The sequence below is a fragment of the Acanthochromis polyacanthus genome, chromosome 8 (genome assembly GCF_021347895.1).
Source record: "Acanthochromis polyacanthus isolate Apoly-LR-REF ecotype Palm Island chromosome 8, KAUST_Apoly_ChrSc, whole genome shotgun sequence".
Classification (NCBI taxonomy): domain Eukaryota; kingdom Metazoa; phylum Chordata; class Actinopteri; family Pomacentridae; genus Acanthochromis; species Acanthochromis polyacanthus.
In genome coordinates this window covers 15,718,816-15,734,665 of record NC_067120.1, presented here as the reverse complement: position 1 = coordinate 15,734,665, position 15,850 = coordinate 15,718,816, and the positions used below count along the sequence as shown (strand labels likewise).

General features: G+C 40.9%; 2 protein-coding genes across 2 annotated transcripts; both read right to left on the bottom strand.

The window, feature by feature from the left end:
- Positions 1-1,154: 1,154 nt before the first annotated feature.
- On the bottom strand, positions 1,155-3,132 carry LOC110967404 (cytochrome P450 2K3-like). The gene is made up of 5 exons (XM_051952087.1): positions 3,052-3,132; positions 2,622-2,760; positions 2,137-2,321; positions 1,751-1,853; positions 1,155-1,666 (listed from the first exon to the last, which is right to left on the bottom strand). The coding sequence occupies exons 1-5, from the start codon at positions 3,130-3,132 to the stop codon at positions 1,476-1,478; spliced, it is 699 nt and encodes a 232-aa protein (XP_051808047.1). The 3' UTR covers positions 1,155-1,475.
- Positions 3,133-4,079: 947 nt separating this feature from the next.
- Positions 4,080-14,746, bottom strand: LOC110967403 (cytochrome P450 2K1-like). The gene is made up of 13 exons (XM_051952086.1): positions 14,564-14,746; positions 14,316-14,466; positions 14,056-14,166; positions 13,115-13,275; positions 11,843-12,013; positions 11,414-11,552; positions 10,899-11,083; positions 10,527-10,668; positions 10,276-10,446; positions 9,799-9,835; positions 5,115-5,217; positions 4,914-5,020; positions 4,080-4,092 (listed from the first exon to the last, which is right to left on the bottom strand). Exons 1-13 carry the CDS (start codon positions 14,744-14,746, stop codon positions 4,080-4,082), a joined length of 1,674 nt encoding a protein of 557 aa, XP_051808046.1.
- Between the last annotated feature and the right edge of the window lie 1,104 nt (positions 14,747-15,850).

The window sequence follows — 15,850 nt, the reverse complement described above, 5'->3', positions numbered from 1 at the left end:
GGGCCCACATAAGGCATGAGACAGGAAGTTCATGCCCTCTATGTCTGCACTCATGAGTTGAAACCAAGGGCATGCTGAGCCAAACAGAAATAATGCCAGTCTAGCAGAAATAAACAAGAGGAGGTGGTCTAATTTTTGGTAAAATTACATCATATGCATTTTGTTTGGGTCTTAAGATGATGGGTTGTGGCTTCCAGAACAGAAGAGTGTTTAAGAGAGGCTATATAAGATGACGTACTGCTTTATGTAGAGTTACAATCTTGAGATTTGTTTGTACAACATCTGTTTTGAACAATATTTGCATCAGACTCTGAAGACTCTTGAAACCATTTTTGAAGACTCCAACTTTTGATCCAGGATTGATTTTTGACCATGTGTGTGACAAAGCTGCCTGGTCATCACCTGCCCTTAGCAGGCAGACTGAGTCACAATGTTCTAAATACAAGCTAGGAAGTCAAACTAATGCAAACAGACAAAAATCACCAACTTACTGAGTTTACAGAGAAAGTGAAAGGAGGCTGAGAAATCAGAGACAGACCCAGTTCTGTCCAACTATAGAAATCCAGAGATTAACCAAACTGAAAAATACATCCAACTGAAGACAGACAAGGAGACGCAGGATTCAGAAGTAGGTAAACGGACAAACCGAGAAAACTCAAATACAGGAGAGAAAAATCTTTAAACCAAGTAAATCGGAAACCACAACTCCAGGTGCAGGTCAGTTGGCTAAAGTCTGGATTCTGATCAGATTGTTTCGTGATCAACCTTTGTCACCCGTTTCACAGATTCCCAACCAAACCTACTTTAAATGGGACTCACTGACTCATGCACATTACGAGCACAGGTGACAGAATCCTCATTGAAAAGCAGCATGAATATAGTTTACAGAATATTTTCTGTAAAATATATTATGTGTCATTTGAACAAAATACAGCCCCAAAAAAATTAAGCAACTGGCAAAATTGTTTAAACCATTTCCACCATACGCAGAAATAAAACAAATTAAAATCAGAATCTATTCAAGTTTATTAGTGTTTAAAAGCCACAGTGACTCAACTCTAGACATGTGCAGCACATTGGATATGGCTCCCTAGAAAACAACACGTCAAACTAGGGAGCAAAGTTGTGATCAGGCAAACAAAAGTGAATTATACCAGTTATTTGTGGTTACATGCACCTAGTGTTCATTTCAGTAACATTGTGTTTTAACAATAAAATCAGCTCTTTTCTTCTACCACATTAAAACTTTAGATTCAACATTAGATTCTTCTGAAAACTGAAGGATTTTCATTTATCTGCAATAAACAACCTCTCCTTCAGGTCCACATTCTACAAACAGTGGCTATTTTAAAATCATTAATATGCTCTTAATCACTTCCACATTTAAAATTAACTTCTAAATTCCGATTTAAAATGTAGTCTCCATCTTAGCTTCTGCATGTCATGAAGGAGGCTTTTAAAAGAGAAGCAATCTTTCACATCCAGCGGTCGATGGTACACAGCTGGTGAGGTGGAGGAGAGGATGTAACTCCTTCAGCTGGAGTCAGATCCAGGTCATCCTCTGAAACTCCAGGTGGAGGAGTGATGCGAAAGCAGTGCAGGAGGGAGGTGAAGAGGAGGAACAGCGCCATGTTGGCCAGACTCTCTCCAAGAGTAATCTTGCAGCCTGCAAAACCAGAACAGAACAGCTCAGCATGATCCTACAAGCAGCAAACTCTCTCAAGGAGCAGCTCCAGCAAACAAGTCTGACCTTTGGAAAAGACCACAAAGGCATTTCTCTGGATGAACTTGCCCTCCCCATTGAGAAAATGAGCAGGATTGAAGGTGTGTGGAGTCTCCCATTCACTCTCATCATACAGGACAGAGGTCAGCAGAGAAAACATGGTTGTTCCCTGCAGGGGAAAGTAGAGCAGGTCTCAGAACTGGACTTGGCATAAATCAAACGCCCAAATAACTGTTCCATTGTTACTACTCATTACATTTGTGCCCGTTTTGAATAATGGAGAAAGGTCTTGCGCCATTTTTGCACAATATTATATCATTGCTATGCAGTAAATGCTCTGAACAAAACTATTGTTAAAATAACAAGATTTAATTGAAACAGGTTCAGGAATTTTCAGAGACACGTCAACAAACCTGTTTGATGAAGTGTCCCTGAAAGGAAAGGTCCTCTGTGGTCTGGGAAGCGATGGCCATTGGGACGATGTTCACCATCCTCTGGGTCTCATGAATCACAGCGTTAGTGAATGGAAGATTCCGCCGGACCTCCACAGAGAGAGAACCATTTCCTAGCACCCTGTCCAGCTCCTCCTGGACCTGGTCTGCACAGAACCACACAACTTGCCTTCATTACTCATGTTGAATATAGAAATTCTACTGAAAGTAGAGATTCTGGGTCTAAACATGAACAGGATGTTCAGACTCCGTTGAAGAATCCTTTTGTGACTTCAGTTTGGTTACAAATTCACCACAAACCAGTGTGCAGTTTGCAAACAAAGTGGGTGTGTGCAGCAAATAGACAGAATATTCTGGAAATGAACCAAGTGGAAACATCAGTACTCCCACACTACAGATTATCCCAAATGTTCTGCCTCAGGAGGATCTCCTCTCTGAATTCTCACCCTGAATCTGTGGATATTTGGCCATAAACAGCAATGCCCATCTCAGGGTAGCAGATGTGGTGGTTCCAGTAGCCAGCAGGTCATCCACCAAGGACACCAAGTTCTGGTCAGTGTACAGACAGACTGGAACACCTGCATCCTAAAGGAAAGAACGTCCATTTATCATTAAACACTAACAAGGACCACACCCTTGATTTAAAGATTGTTTATTGGATGCAAATGATCACTGTGTTGATGACTGAGCTGAGATCAGCAGCAGATCCCAGGCCAGCAGACCTCCCAGGAAAAGGAGAAGAGATACACCTAAACATACACATGACAGGAAGTGGGGTGACTGAGGTGTGGTCCTGTTCCTGAACCTCATCTCAAAAAAAATAAAAAAAATCCATCTCCATCTAATCCAAAATGTCATTCATTAAAAAAGTCTCACCTGTTCTTCCTGCTGCCAGATCAGAAAACAATCCACCAACCCTCGGCTCACATCTGGGTTCAGCGTCTCTTTCAGATGCATCACAAAATCCTTTACTTCTCTGGCATCGTTTGCACAATTTTTTACAAAAGCTTGATGTATCCAGTGAATCATTCCGGGAAACAGGTTGTAAAACTGAGGAAGTACAGAGAAGATTATTCCAACAAGACTGAATTCTTAGATGTGAAACTGAACTAAATTCCAGTTTGCACTTCTATGTTTGACAACTAAAAGCTTGGGCATTTTTAAAAGCATTCATTATTGCTCTGGTAAATTGTGTTATTGTGGTTTTATACAGGCAGCTGTGTTTGTCATTTTAAATTTGCCTCAGAAATTTATATGAAAGATGGTCTCACAGTGCAAAGAAGGAAAAAATGTGAGGTTTGTAAAAGAATAGAATTCAGCAACACTAATATTTCTGTTCTTGGGTAATATTTAATTAAATGTTCAAATCTTGTCAAAACTGACTTTTCACAATGTTTTTGTTGCCATCACATGGCTAGCTTTCTGCTCAACTGCACTAGTCCATTTTTATTGATTAAACCATGTTCTTTGGGACCATTTTTATAAATCAGCAAGTCAAAAAGCCAACATTGAACCCACCTGGACTGTGGCAGAACCTGCGAAATAGGTCTTCTCAGTGACTCCAGACACTACGATTGTGAACCGAGGATCTCCATAGTCAAATCTGCTTCCATACACAATCGATGCAATGATATTGGAAACTGCATAATTCACAGGATCAGTTGTGTCAAAGGGGTTCCCTGAAAAGTGACAAGTTTATTTAGTGCAACATGAATATAATCTGTGTGACAAAAAAAAAACTTCACTTAACTTGATAACAAAGAAGCTTTAAACCACTGATTCTAACACGCTGTAGTTTAACCCTCTTGTCATCTTTGACGTCAGTTTCACCTGATTCAATGTTTTACATCTCAAAAAAAAAAAAAAGGCACCATTTCTCTTCATATTTAATGAAAATCCCTAATTTAACAGGGACAACTGGGTAAAGACCAAACATGTTTTCACAGTCCTGTACACATCAGTGATCTCTGGGATCAATTTGACCACAGGCATTTAGTTAGAAATAAATAACATTTTATACAATTTTGTTTTGGATGATATTGACATCACTGTAAGATACAATTATAAAATCTTGAAAAAAAAACAAAAACAACAACTGTGGGGCCCTAAATCTTTTTAAATTGTGTTCATTCTTCCTGGGGCCAAATTGATCCTGAACATAATGTTACTATTCTCGATAACAAACTGTTTTGTAATGCCAAATGTTATAGAGAACAAAAATATGCACTTTGAAATACTACAAAGCCATTAAAAACACATTCAATTTTAGGTCAATCAGTGACAAGTATTCTGGATGTATGAGGGGAGTGGGTTTTACTGAAAGGGCTACTTTCAAAAACACAGATGTTAGTAAATTTGAAAGGAGGGTAAAAATACACTCGCTACTTTACCTTTTATTACTTAGAATTGCATTATTCTAGAGAATACTCTACCTTCATGCTGTTCTAACACTCCTATCAGATATCCACATTCCTCCAAGATTTTAGCCTGAGAGAGACGTCGTGGCATCCCAAAGTCTTTAAGGGCTCTTGCAAAGATGGTTCCTGCTAAACAACAAATCATCTCATGACATACAGTCACCCTGACATTCTAAATAACACAACTTACAGGACTGAAAAGCCATTATATTCTTCAGCTCAAACAGGCATTATTTGTGACAGCAAGATGAAAGGTGTTTTAAAGGGCAGCGCTCACCATAACCTGGTGGGTTCAGATCCCGAAACAAAAGAGAATTATACTGCTTGTAGCCGGCCACAGCTGCTTTCACTGCCCTGTACCCGGCCAGAAACACCACTTTTTTGGGTCCCAAGTAAACAGTGAACACAGATCCATACTTCTTTGAGAGCTGGAAGAACAAAAAAAAAAAAAAAAAAAAAAGCAGTTAGTTTATTGGAATCATGAAATAAGAGTCCAGAAAGTGTTCTGAATCTGTGCCTCACCTCATACAGGCTTCTGTAGGGCCTCTTAAGGTCCAGCTGCAGCAAGTTTCCAACCAGAAGCAGCGGCTTTGGTCCCGGTGGTTCCTTACGTGATTCATTAGAGCTCAAAGCAGCATAGACCCGATAAAGAAGATAGAGAAGTTGGAGAAGAAGCAGCAGAACAAAAGCCAGCAGCACAACAGGGGGCCCAGCAATGAAGGCCTCCATAAGAGCCATTTGTTCTGCTGATCTTCTCCTGATAGACTGCTGGTGGAAGCTGCTGCTCTATAACTGGTCTGAACAATCAAGGACAATTGCTGCAGGTTGATGAAGAAATACCACATCTTTTGCTACTGATTATCAGCCCGCCCCTCATAGGAGCTTCAGCCAAAGATGTGGTTCAGCTGGTGCATAATTACATCAATCCAACACACCTCTGCTTCCAGGTGCATCTACCTGATTCAGGTATCAGGTTTCAGTCTTCTGCTGTTGTAGTGTTTCAGGTGTTTCTACGGTCTAAACTATTATCTAGTAGCTTCTAATCTTTCTGAGTTGTCCACAGAGATGACATTGTCAGCATTTACCAGAAATGTGTTTTACAAAAGCTTTACGTAGCCACTAGTCTAAATGCTGCAACCATCCAACACCTATGAAGACCAATTCCAATAAAGTTGGGATGTTGTGTAAAATGTAAATAAAAACAGAATACAATGATTTGTGAATCTTTTTCAACCTATATTCAATCGAATACACAGCAAACGGTGTAAAAAATGGCAACACTGACTGCTGCTCGTTCCTCACTTCAGCTAGCTGGAAAACCACTTTCCTTCTTCCAGCGTCTAGTAAGACACACTCTCATAACAACGGTCTGCGTGGATCACCATGCCTTCTTCAGATTTGTGTCCCCTGGAACAATCTGTCACACATGCTTCTGGTGTGTGCGTCACTAAGTAGTGACCCCTCTGCTACAACAGGTAATCTGGAACCATATACAAAAAAATACAAACTACTAGGCTAAAGAAACACAAAAAAATGCAAAATGCACTTGTTCTATATTTTTCTATCACAACATTCAGCTGAACAAGCTGCAGCAGATTTGTGCAGATATGATCTTTTGGAGATGATTATTTGAAACAATGAAAAGTTCACTTGAATAAAGTTTGTGGATCCACAAGAGAAAAAGAAAACACAGACCTGATGATGCAGAGGCTGAGATACCAAAAGGTTTAGTCACCATATGAGCCTCAAGCGTCCCAGCACTGAATCCTATACTTCCAATAATGCGTCTTTGCACCATAGGTTGTCTTCACTCTGACTTTCACAGTTTTAGAATTAGAAATATGCAGCATCCAAACTCTAATGAGCCGATGTCATCCGAGTCTCAGATGTGACAGAGGAGCAGACATTATAAAGTGTTTTAATCTTAGAAATAAAAGATCTCCTTATGACTAGTCTGAGTCTTTACAGTTTTAAAATGTGATTATTTTACAAATCCTGACTTTATGACCTTGAAATGAAAAACACCTTAACTAGGTGAACACATCAAAACAGCATGAAGAGGATGAGAAAAAAGAGTTGCTGTACTCTGTGTTGTCCACTAGATGGAGGTGTATCTCAGGTTATTCAGGTAGAGACCAGATGCTGTACCTGTGCCCAGGTGCTCATCCTTCAGCTGAGCTCCTGCTGAGTGAAAATACAGTTAGATGTGCTTTGTTATTTGTTGACAAACTAAACTGTTTAATGCAGAGCAGGAAAATGATTTAACTCAACCAGGAAGTAGATGTTTGACACTATTGACGTGTTCAGTGATAATACTCTGGACGGTTTCATGCATATTGATGGTTTTACACACATTTGCTGGGCCGGATATGCAGACTCTGGTAAAACTAGGGGTGGAAGGGTGCATATTTATCTCAAAGACAGCTGATGTCGTAATTTTGCTGTCATGTACAAAATATGCAACTCTGATCTTGAACTGCTGCTCAACCTACAGCCACTTTACCTTCCTAGTACATTTACCAACATTTTTGTATGTGTTGTGTATATCCCCCCAAGTGGGAATGCCACCAGAGCAGCCAGCCGGATCTCAGAATGTGTTCACCGCCATCTCCAGAACAAACCTGATGCTCCTGTTTTTATTCTAGGTGATTTTAACCATGGCGTCTTGGACAAATGTTTGCCAGGCTTTTACCAGTATTTGAAATGCAGTACTAGGAACAACAACGTTCTGGATAAATGCTATGGCAATGTCAAAGATTCTTACATGGCTAGAGAAAGACCCCCTCTCAGTAATTCTGACTAAAACACAATTCAGTTTCTCCCCACTTATCGATCTCTTTTCAAGTCAAACAAATCTGAACTAGGGACTGTAAAGGTGTGGTCTGACATGAAAAAAGAGGAGCAGAAGGGCTGTTTCCTGTGCAAGGACTGGGACGTTTTCTTCAAGGATGCCTATATAAATGCTGCTCCTGACTCAGTCATTGCTTATATCTCCTATTGTATTGACTCAATTATACCCCACAAAACAGTTAAGATATACCCTAATAATAAACCTTACATCACAAGGGAAGCAAAGGAGCGTACAAAGAGGAAAAAAGTAGCCTTCAAATTAGGAGATCAGGCAGGAGTCAGAGCTCCACAGAAGGACTTCAACCAGCAGCTAAGAACTTCTCAGCTGCAGCATAAGGAGAGAGCAGAGCAGGAGCTGTCGAAATCCAACACTAAGAAACTGTGGGACTCTATCCGAGGCATGACTAACATGGACATTAAAAGGAGGGCCTTGTTGGCTCAGAATGAAACCATAAGAGCAAATGAGTTAAATAACTTTTATTTGCGGTTTGAAACGGACAATGTCAGGGAATGCAATGCAATTTTAGAGAATGTATGCTGCAGAATGGATAAGGACAGAATAGTTATTTACCGTCAGTCTGTCACTAGTGTTTTTAGAAAAACAATGGGACCTGATAATGTACCAGCCTTCCTGCGGAAAACCTTTGCAGAAGAGCTCTCACCAGTCGGGCATCGACTTTTTCAGCTCTCCACACACTCCGTACCAGAACTTTGGAAAAAGTCCGTTATAATACCAGTCCCAAAAAAAAGCATGTCCCCAAGTGGACAATGATTTTCAACCGGTGGCTCTTACTTCTATTGTCATGAAATCTCTGGAGACACTCCTACTGGATCTCTTACGCCTGGAATTGGAGCCATCGCTTGACCCTTTCCAGTTTGCTTATTCGGGAAAACGCAGCACTTGTGATGCCATGGCCACTGTGATGCACTTGGCTTTACAGCACCTAGAAAACCCTGCAGCATATGTCAGGCTGCTTTTTATGGATTTTAGTTCTGCTTTTAACTCAATTCAGTCACACATTCTTCTCAAAAAATAGTGGTTGAGCTCGAGGTCAACCCATTTCTTATCAGGTGGTATCATTCCTTTCGTTCAAACCGTTCACAGCAGGTGAAATTTAACTCTGTCCACTAAAGTACAGCGGTAAGTAGTACGGGGGTCCCCCAGGGGTGCGTCAGTTCACCCTTCCTCTTCACCCTATACAACAACTGTGTCAGTAGCACTCAGCCATATCACTTGCTCATCAAGTTCTCGGACGATACTCTTATTCTCAGTGTGTTTACTCATAATCCAGACATACATAAAACTGCTGTGGATAAATCTGTTCATTGGTGCAACAACAAACTCTAGATTAACATGGAAAAAACTGTTGAGATGCTGATCGATCCCAAATCAGTCGGTGACCATAGTCCGGTGTCCGTACAGCATAACAACATTAAACAGGTCACCTCTTTTAAGTACCTAGGTGTGCACATTGGCACACACAGGTGGCAAATGTTTGTGCCAGAATCCATCAGCGCCTCCGTTTCCTCAGACGACTCAGGCTTTTTGGCGTCTGCAGATAAATTATCTTTTACTGTGCAACCATTGAATCCATACTTGGGTACGGGATTACCTGTTGGTTTGGGGCTCTCGCGGTCAAGTCAAAACATTGATTCATAACCTGGTGAAGATGCCGAGTAAAATCATGGGTATCCCTGTTCCACTAATGCTGCAAGACTTATTTATATAGACCACCATCAGGCAAGAAAACAATATTCTTGGTGATTCATCCCATGTCCTGTTCAAAGAATATGAGCTGTTGAATTCAGGCAGGAGGTAGAGTCCTGCTGTGCAGCCTCACCGTTTTAAAAACTCTTATCCCCATCAGTCAAGCTCATTAATGAGCAGCTAGGTGCAGTGAGCAAAGGGAGCTAATTGAGGGGCTGTGACATGTATGCATTTTAGTCATTATTTCATATTACACATTTATAGTAGGTGTTCTGTTTAATTGCGTTGCAGTGCAGCTAGATGTCTTGCCTAACATTTCTCCCATGGGAGACAGTGAACGTGACTAAATGGCAATCATTCTGGCAAAGACAGTTTGAATTTCTGGGTCGTCTGTAGTTGCCGTTGGACTGAACACAAACTGGTTTAAAAAAAATAATAATCGGTTGTTCCTGTCAAAGACCTGTACCTGGGAAGGTGCTCTCTATGAAGTGTTTGAACAGCAGCAGGTCGCCATATTCCAGCTCAGATTGTACATGGACTTCAACCAGCAGTTTGTAGCCCCTGCCAAACTTACTTTTCTTATGATGAAGACTCTAAAGACACTTGAACTGGCATTGACCATTACTGCACAGAACCTCACACTCCTACCTGCTGTCCCAGCATGAAGAGCAGACCATCAGAGCAGCTGAGAAGGTTACTTAAACCATTTCCACCAGATGCAGAAATAAAACAAACTTAAATTAGAATCAGTTCAATTTTATTAGTGTTTAAAAGCCACAGTGACCCAACTCTAGACATGTGCAGCATGTTGGATTATCGCTAGAAAAGAACAAATTATAGTGCAAAGACGTGATCGGGCAAACAAGTGAATTATACCAGTTGTTTGTGGTTACATGCTTGTGTTCATTTCAGTGACATGCATTGTGTTTTAACAACAAAATCAGTTCTTTTCTAAACAACCGCACCTCCAGGTCCACATTCTAGAGTGGCTCTTGTAAAATCAGTAATATGCTCTCACTCATGCATTTAAAATTAGCTTTTAAATTCTGATTTAAAATGTAGTCTCCATGTTGCTTGTGCATGTCATGGAGGCTTTTAAAGGGACAGCAATCCGTCATCTTCAGCGGCAGACGGCACACAGCTGGTGAGGTGGAGGAGCTCCTTCAGTTGGAGTCACAGCCAGGTCATCCTCTGAAACTCCAATTGGAGGAGTGATGCGAAAGCGCTGCAGGAGGGAGGTGAAGAGGAGGAACAGCGCCATGTTGGCCAGACTCTCTCCAAGAGTAATCTTGCGGCCTGCAAAACCAGAACAGAACAGCTCAGCATGATCCTACAAGCAGAAAACTCAAGGAGCAGCTCCAGCAAACGAGTCTGACCTTTGGAAAAGACCACAAAGGCATTTCTCTGGATGAACTTGCCCTCCTCATTGAGGAAATGAGCAGGATTGAAGGTGTGTGGAGTCTCCCATTCACTCTCATCATACAGGACAGAAGTCAGCAGAGAAAACACGGTTGTTCCCTGCAGGGGAAAGTAGAGCAGGTCCCAATACTGGACATTAAACACTCATAACTGTTCCATTGCTACTACTCAATACATTTGAGCCTGTTGTGAATGATGGAGAAAGGTCTTGCACCATTTTTGTAAATCATTGCTATGCAGTTAATGCTGAGCAAAATTCCATTGTTAAATTCACAATCAAAGATTGAATTGAAACAGGTTCAGGAATTTTCAGAGATGCATCAACAAACCTGTTTGATGAAGTATCCCTGGAAGGAAATGTTATGGGTGGTCTGGTAAGCAATGGCCATGGGGTAGATGTTCGCCATCCTCTGGGTCTCATGAATCACAGCATTGGTGAATGGAAGATTCTGCCGGTCCTCCATAGAGATGCAACCATTTCCGAGCACCCTGTCCAGCTCCTCCTGGACCTGGTCTGCACAGAACCAGACAACTCGCCTTCATTACTCATGTTGAATACAGAAATTCTACTGAAAGTAGAGATTCTTCTGGGTCTAAACATGAACAGTATGTTTAGACTCCATTGAAGCTTTCTGTGACTTCAGTTTTGTTACAAATTCACCACAAACCACAGTGGGGCATTACTGGGCTTCAGTAGATCAGCCAGTTTGCAAACAAAGTGGGTGTGTGCAGTAAATAGACCGAGAACATTCTGCAAATGAACAGAGCAGAAACAGCAGTACTCCCACATTACAGATCATCCAAAAAGTTCTGCTTCAGGAGGATCTCCTCTCTGAATTCTCACCCTGAATCTGTGGATATTTGGCCATAAACAGCAATGCCCATCTCAGGGTAGCAGATGTGGTGGTTCCTGTAGCAAACAGGTCATCCACCAAGGACACCAAGTTCTGGTCAGTGTACAGAGAAACTGGAACACCCGCATCCTAAAGGAAAGAACAGCCATCATTAAACACTACAAGGACCACATCCTTGATTTAAAGATTGTTTATTGGATGCAAATGATCACTATGTTGATGACTGAGCTGAGATCAGCAGCAGATCCCAGGCCAGCAGACCTCCTATGAAAAGATATATATATATATATACACATACATACACACACACACACATACAACAGGAAGTGGTGTGATTAAGGTGTGGTCCTGCACATTAGCTTTTTTTTATATCTCTCCATATAATCCTAAAATGTCCATCATTAAAATTAAAGTCTCACCTGTTGTTCCTGCTGCCGGAGCAGAAGATCATCCACCAACCCTCGGCTCGTATTCGGGTTCAGCGTCCTTTTCAGATGCTTCACAAAATCCTTCATGAATCTGGCATCCTTTTCACCATTTTTTACCATAGCATGAGGCATGGAGCAGATCGTTCTGGGAAACATGTAAAACTGAGGAAGCACAGAAGATTATTCCAACCAGACTGAAATTCTAGTTTGCACTTCTGTGTTTGACAAGTAAAAGCTTGGGCATTTTCAAAGCATTCATTATTAGTACAATAAATGCTTTCCCACCCCTCCCATCCCTCCCCCTTGCCCTCTTCGGTCCTTCTTAACCCGCCCGGCCAGCAGGCAGATGGGTCCTCCCTATATAGAGCCGGGTTCTGCTCGAGGTTTTTTCCCCTGTTAAAAGGGTGTTTTCCTTGCCACTGTCGCCTTTGGGCTTGCTCTGGGGGTCAGGCATATGAGTTCTGTAAAGCGTCTTGAGACAATTTGACGCTATATAAATTAAATAGAATGCTGTCATTTTGTGACTTTATATTGTCAGTTGTATTTTTCATTTTGAATTTGTCACAAATGAACATGAACGATAGTCTCCGTGTAAAGAAGCCAAAGTGTGAAGTTTGAAAAATACACTTCTTACACTGTCTTAATATTTCTGTTCTTGGGTAATATTTAATTAAAGGTTCAAAACTGACTTTATTCCTTTTTTTGCACTGTGAACAGGGGTGAAAGTAAGCCGGAACGGTCCGGAACTGCGTACCGGCAAAAGATCAGGTGGCGGAACGCAGTTCCGGGAAAAGATCTGCTGGCGGTACGCCGCTCTTCCACCGGTATCTATGGGTACGCCGCCCGGCCTGCCTGCTATCCATAGATATCGACCAGAGTTCACTCAGCAGTACGTGAGTGTTCATGCGTGTCTACTTCCGTAACACAGCGATTGTTATGGCCAATAGCAAATAGGTGCGCTTGATTTATTGCACTGGGGCGAGCAATAAATTACACACGTTCTTGTGATTAGCCGAAAAACTTTCAACAGGATTTACAATGGTTAGCATCGACGGAATGGGGTGAAAGTAAGCCGGAACGGTCCGGAATTATTACTAATAGTTCCGGCAAGAATTTAAAACTACTTTCACCCCTGACTGTGAACATGTGGTTATCATAACATGTTATCTGCTTGACTGCACAGGTCCATTTTTATTAACTAAATCATCTTCTTTGGGATTGATTTTATAAATCAGCAAGTCAAAAAGCCAACATCGAACCCACCTGGGTTGTTGCAGAACCAGCGAAAGAGGTTTTCTGAGCGACTCCAGACACTACGATTCTGAACCAAGGATCTCCATAGTCAACCCTGTTTCCATACACAATCGATGCAATGACATTGGAAACTGCATAATTCACAGGATCAGTTGTATCGAACGGGTTCCCTGTAAAGTGACAAATTTAGTGCAACATGAATATAATCTGTGTGACAGTATAAAGCTTCCCAACTTAACCTGGTAATAATTTTAAAAAAAAAAATTAGATGTAGATTTTACCACCGTTTAGTCTGTAGTTTAACCCTCCTGTCATCTCAGGGGTCAATTTCACCTGAGTCAATGTTTAACATCTCTAAAATGCTTCATTTCTCTTCATATTTAATGAAGATTCATAATTTAACAGGGACAACTGGGTAAAGAAAACATGTTTTCACTGTCCTGTACACATCGGTGATCTCTGATCAATTTGACCCCATTCTTTTAATTTTATAAAATATAAGAAATAAACATTTTACACAGTTTTGTATGATACTGATGTCACTGTAAGATGCAATTATATAATCTTCCAAAGAGAGGGGAAAAAAACCAAACAAACAAACTTTAGGGCCCTAAACCTTTTGAAATTGCATTCATTCTTCCTTGGGCTGAATTGATCCTGAACATAGTGTTACTATTCCTGATAACAGAAACTGTTTTTCCCCATTCCAATTATGAAGAACAAAAATATGTACTTTAAATAATATGCCATTTGAAACACCAAAAAGATACTATCCGATTTCAGGTCAGTGACAGTTATTCTGGATGTATGAGGGGAGTGGGTTGTTTTACTGAAAGGGCTACTTTCAAAGAGACAAAGATGTTTGTAGTTTGAAAGTAGGAGGGTAAAAATAGTACTCGCTACCTGACCCTTTATTACTGAGAATCACATTATTCTAGAGAATACCCTACCTTCGTGTTCTTTAAACGTTTCTATCAGATGTCCACATTCCTCCAAGATTTGCTCCTCAGAGATACTTTGTGGCATCCCAAAGACTTCAATGGCATTTGCCAACATGATTCCTGTTAAACAACAAATCGTATTACATACAATAATCGTGAGATTCTAAATAATAAAACTTGCAGGACTGAAAGGCAGTTAAAAATCTTCACCTGAAACCGGTATTATTTGTGACAGCAGGATAAAAGGTGGTTTAAAAGGCAGCACTCACCATAACATCCTGGGTTCAGATCCTTCAATAAAGGAGAATTACGTTGCTCATAGCCGTCCACAGCCAATCTCACTGCCTCATACCCGGCCAGAACCACCATTTTTTTGTGTCCCAAGTAGACAGTGAACACAGATCCATACTTCTTCGAGAGCTGGAAGAACAAAAAAAAAAAAAAAAAAAAAAAATGCAGTTAGTTTATTGGAATCATGAAATAAGAGTCCAGAAAGCGTTTTGAATCTGTGCCTCACCTCATACAGGCTTCTGTAAGGCCTCTCAAGGTCCAGCTGCAGCAAGTTTCCAATCCAAGGGTGCGGTGTTGGTCCTGGTGGCTCCTTGAATAATTCCTCAGGATTAATAGCAGCAGAGACAAGACGGAAAAGAAACCGCACAACAATGGGCCCAGCAAGCAGAGCAGCGATGATTGCATGCATAACAGCCATTTGTTCTTCTGCTGATCTTCTCCTGATAGACTGCTGGTGGAAGCTGCTGCTCTATAACTGGTCTGAACAATCAAGGACAATTGCTGCAGGTTGATAAAGAAATACCACATCTTTTGCTACTGATTATCAGCCCGCCCCTCATAGGAGCTTCAGCCAAAGATGTGGTTCAGCTGGTGCATAATTACATCAATCCAACACACCTCTGCTTCCAGGTGCATCTACCTGATTCAGGTATCAGGTTTCAGTCTTCTGCTGTTGTAGTGTTTCAGGTGTTTCTATGGTCTAAACTAGTGGCTTCTAATCTTTCTGAGTTGCCGACAGAGATGACATTGTCAGCTTTTACCAGAAATGCGTTTTACAAAAGCTTTACATAGCCACTACTCTAAATGCTGCAACCATCCAACACCTCTGAAGACCAATTCCAATAAAGTTGGGATGTTGTGTAAAACTTTGTAAATCTTTTTTAACCTATACTCAGCTGAATGTACAGCAAACGGCAGAAAAAATGGCAACACTGACTGCTGCTCATTCCCCACTTCAGCTCTCTGGTAAACCACTTCCCTTCTCTGTTCAGCGTGTCACAGCAACCAAGGTAAAATACTAAATATAAAAAGGTATACAATGCAACTAAAGGGACAGCAATCATATAAAGGAAATAAATAAAACACAGCAAATTAAAAATACATGTGCCTGACCCTGTCACACATCACTTTTCCCTTTAACAGCACTCAATAAGCATTTGGGAACAGAGGATGTTAATGATTGCAGTTGGAAGAGCTGGAGTCATTTTTATGTGAAATTTAGTCCACAAGAAAGCAAAATTTATATATTATTATGTGCCATTTCTGGAAGATGCACAATCTGTTTTAAAAATGCATTTATGTGTCACGCCTAATGAAGCATCCCATTAAATTTTGGAAAATAAGTGTAATACTCGTGTTTGTTTGCAAAAAAGGCATAGATAATCAGAGCTGTGATTTGTGTAAGCAGTAACACCTCTCTCTGTAGTATGTAGAATATTGTGTTTAGTATCTTTTTAGTCAACGTCGTACCAGCTGACTGACTAGAGTGCCAAACTGAGACTTTGTAGGGGAT

Coding starts and splice junctions, on each gene's coding strand:
- LOC110967404 (XM_051952087.1), bottom strand. CDS start 3,132: ATGCATCTGAAAGAGACGCTGAACCCAGATGTGAGCCGAGGGTTGGTG. Junction 2,761..3,051: donor TCTGGCAGCAGGAAGAACAG/GTGAGACTTTTT, acceptor TCTTTCCTTTAG/GATGCAGGTGTTCCAGTCTG. Junction 1,667..1,750: donor CTTTGTGGTCTTTTCCAAAG/GTCAGACTTGTT, acceptor CTGGTTTTGCAG/GCTGCAAGATTACTCTTGGA.
- LOC110967403 (XM_051952086.1), bottom strand. CDS start 14,746: ATGCATGCAATCATCGCTGCTCTGCTTGCTGGGCCCATTGTTGTGCGG. Junction 13,276..14,055: donor AACGTTTAAAGAACACGAAG/GTAGGGTATTCT, acceptor GTCACTTTACAG/GGAACCCGTTCGATACAACT. Junction 11,553..11,842: donor TCCGGCAGCAGGAACAACAG/GTGAGACTTTAA, acceptor TCTTTCCTTTAG/GATGCGGGTGTTCCAGTTTC.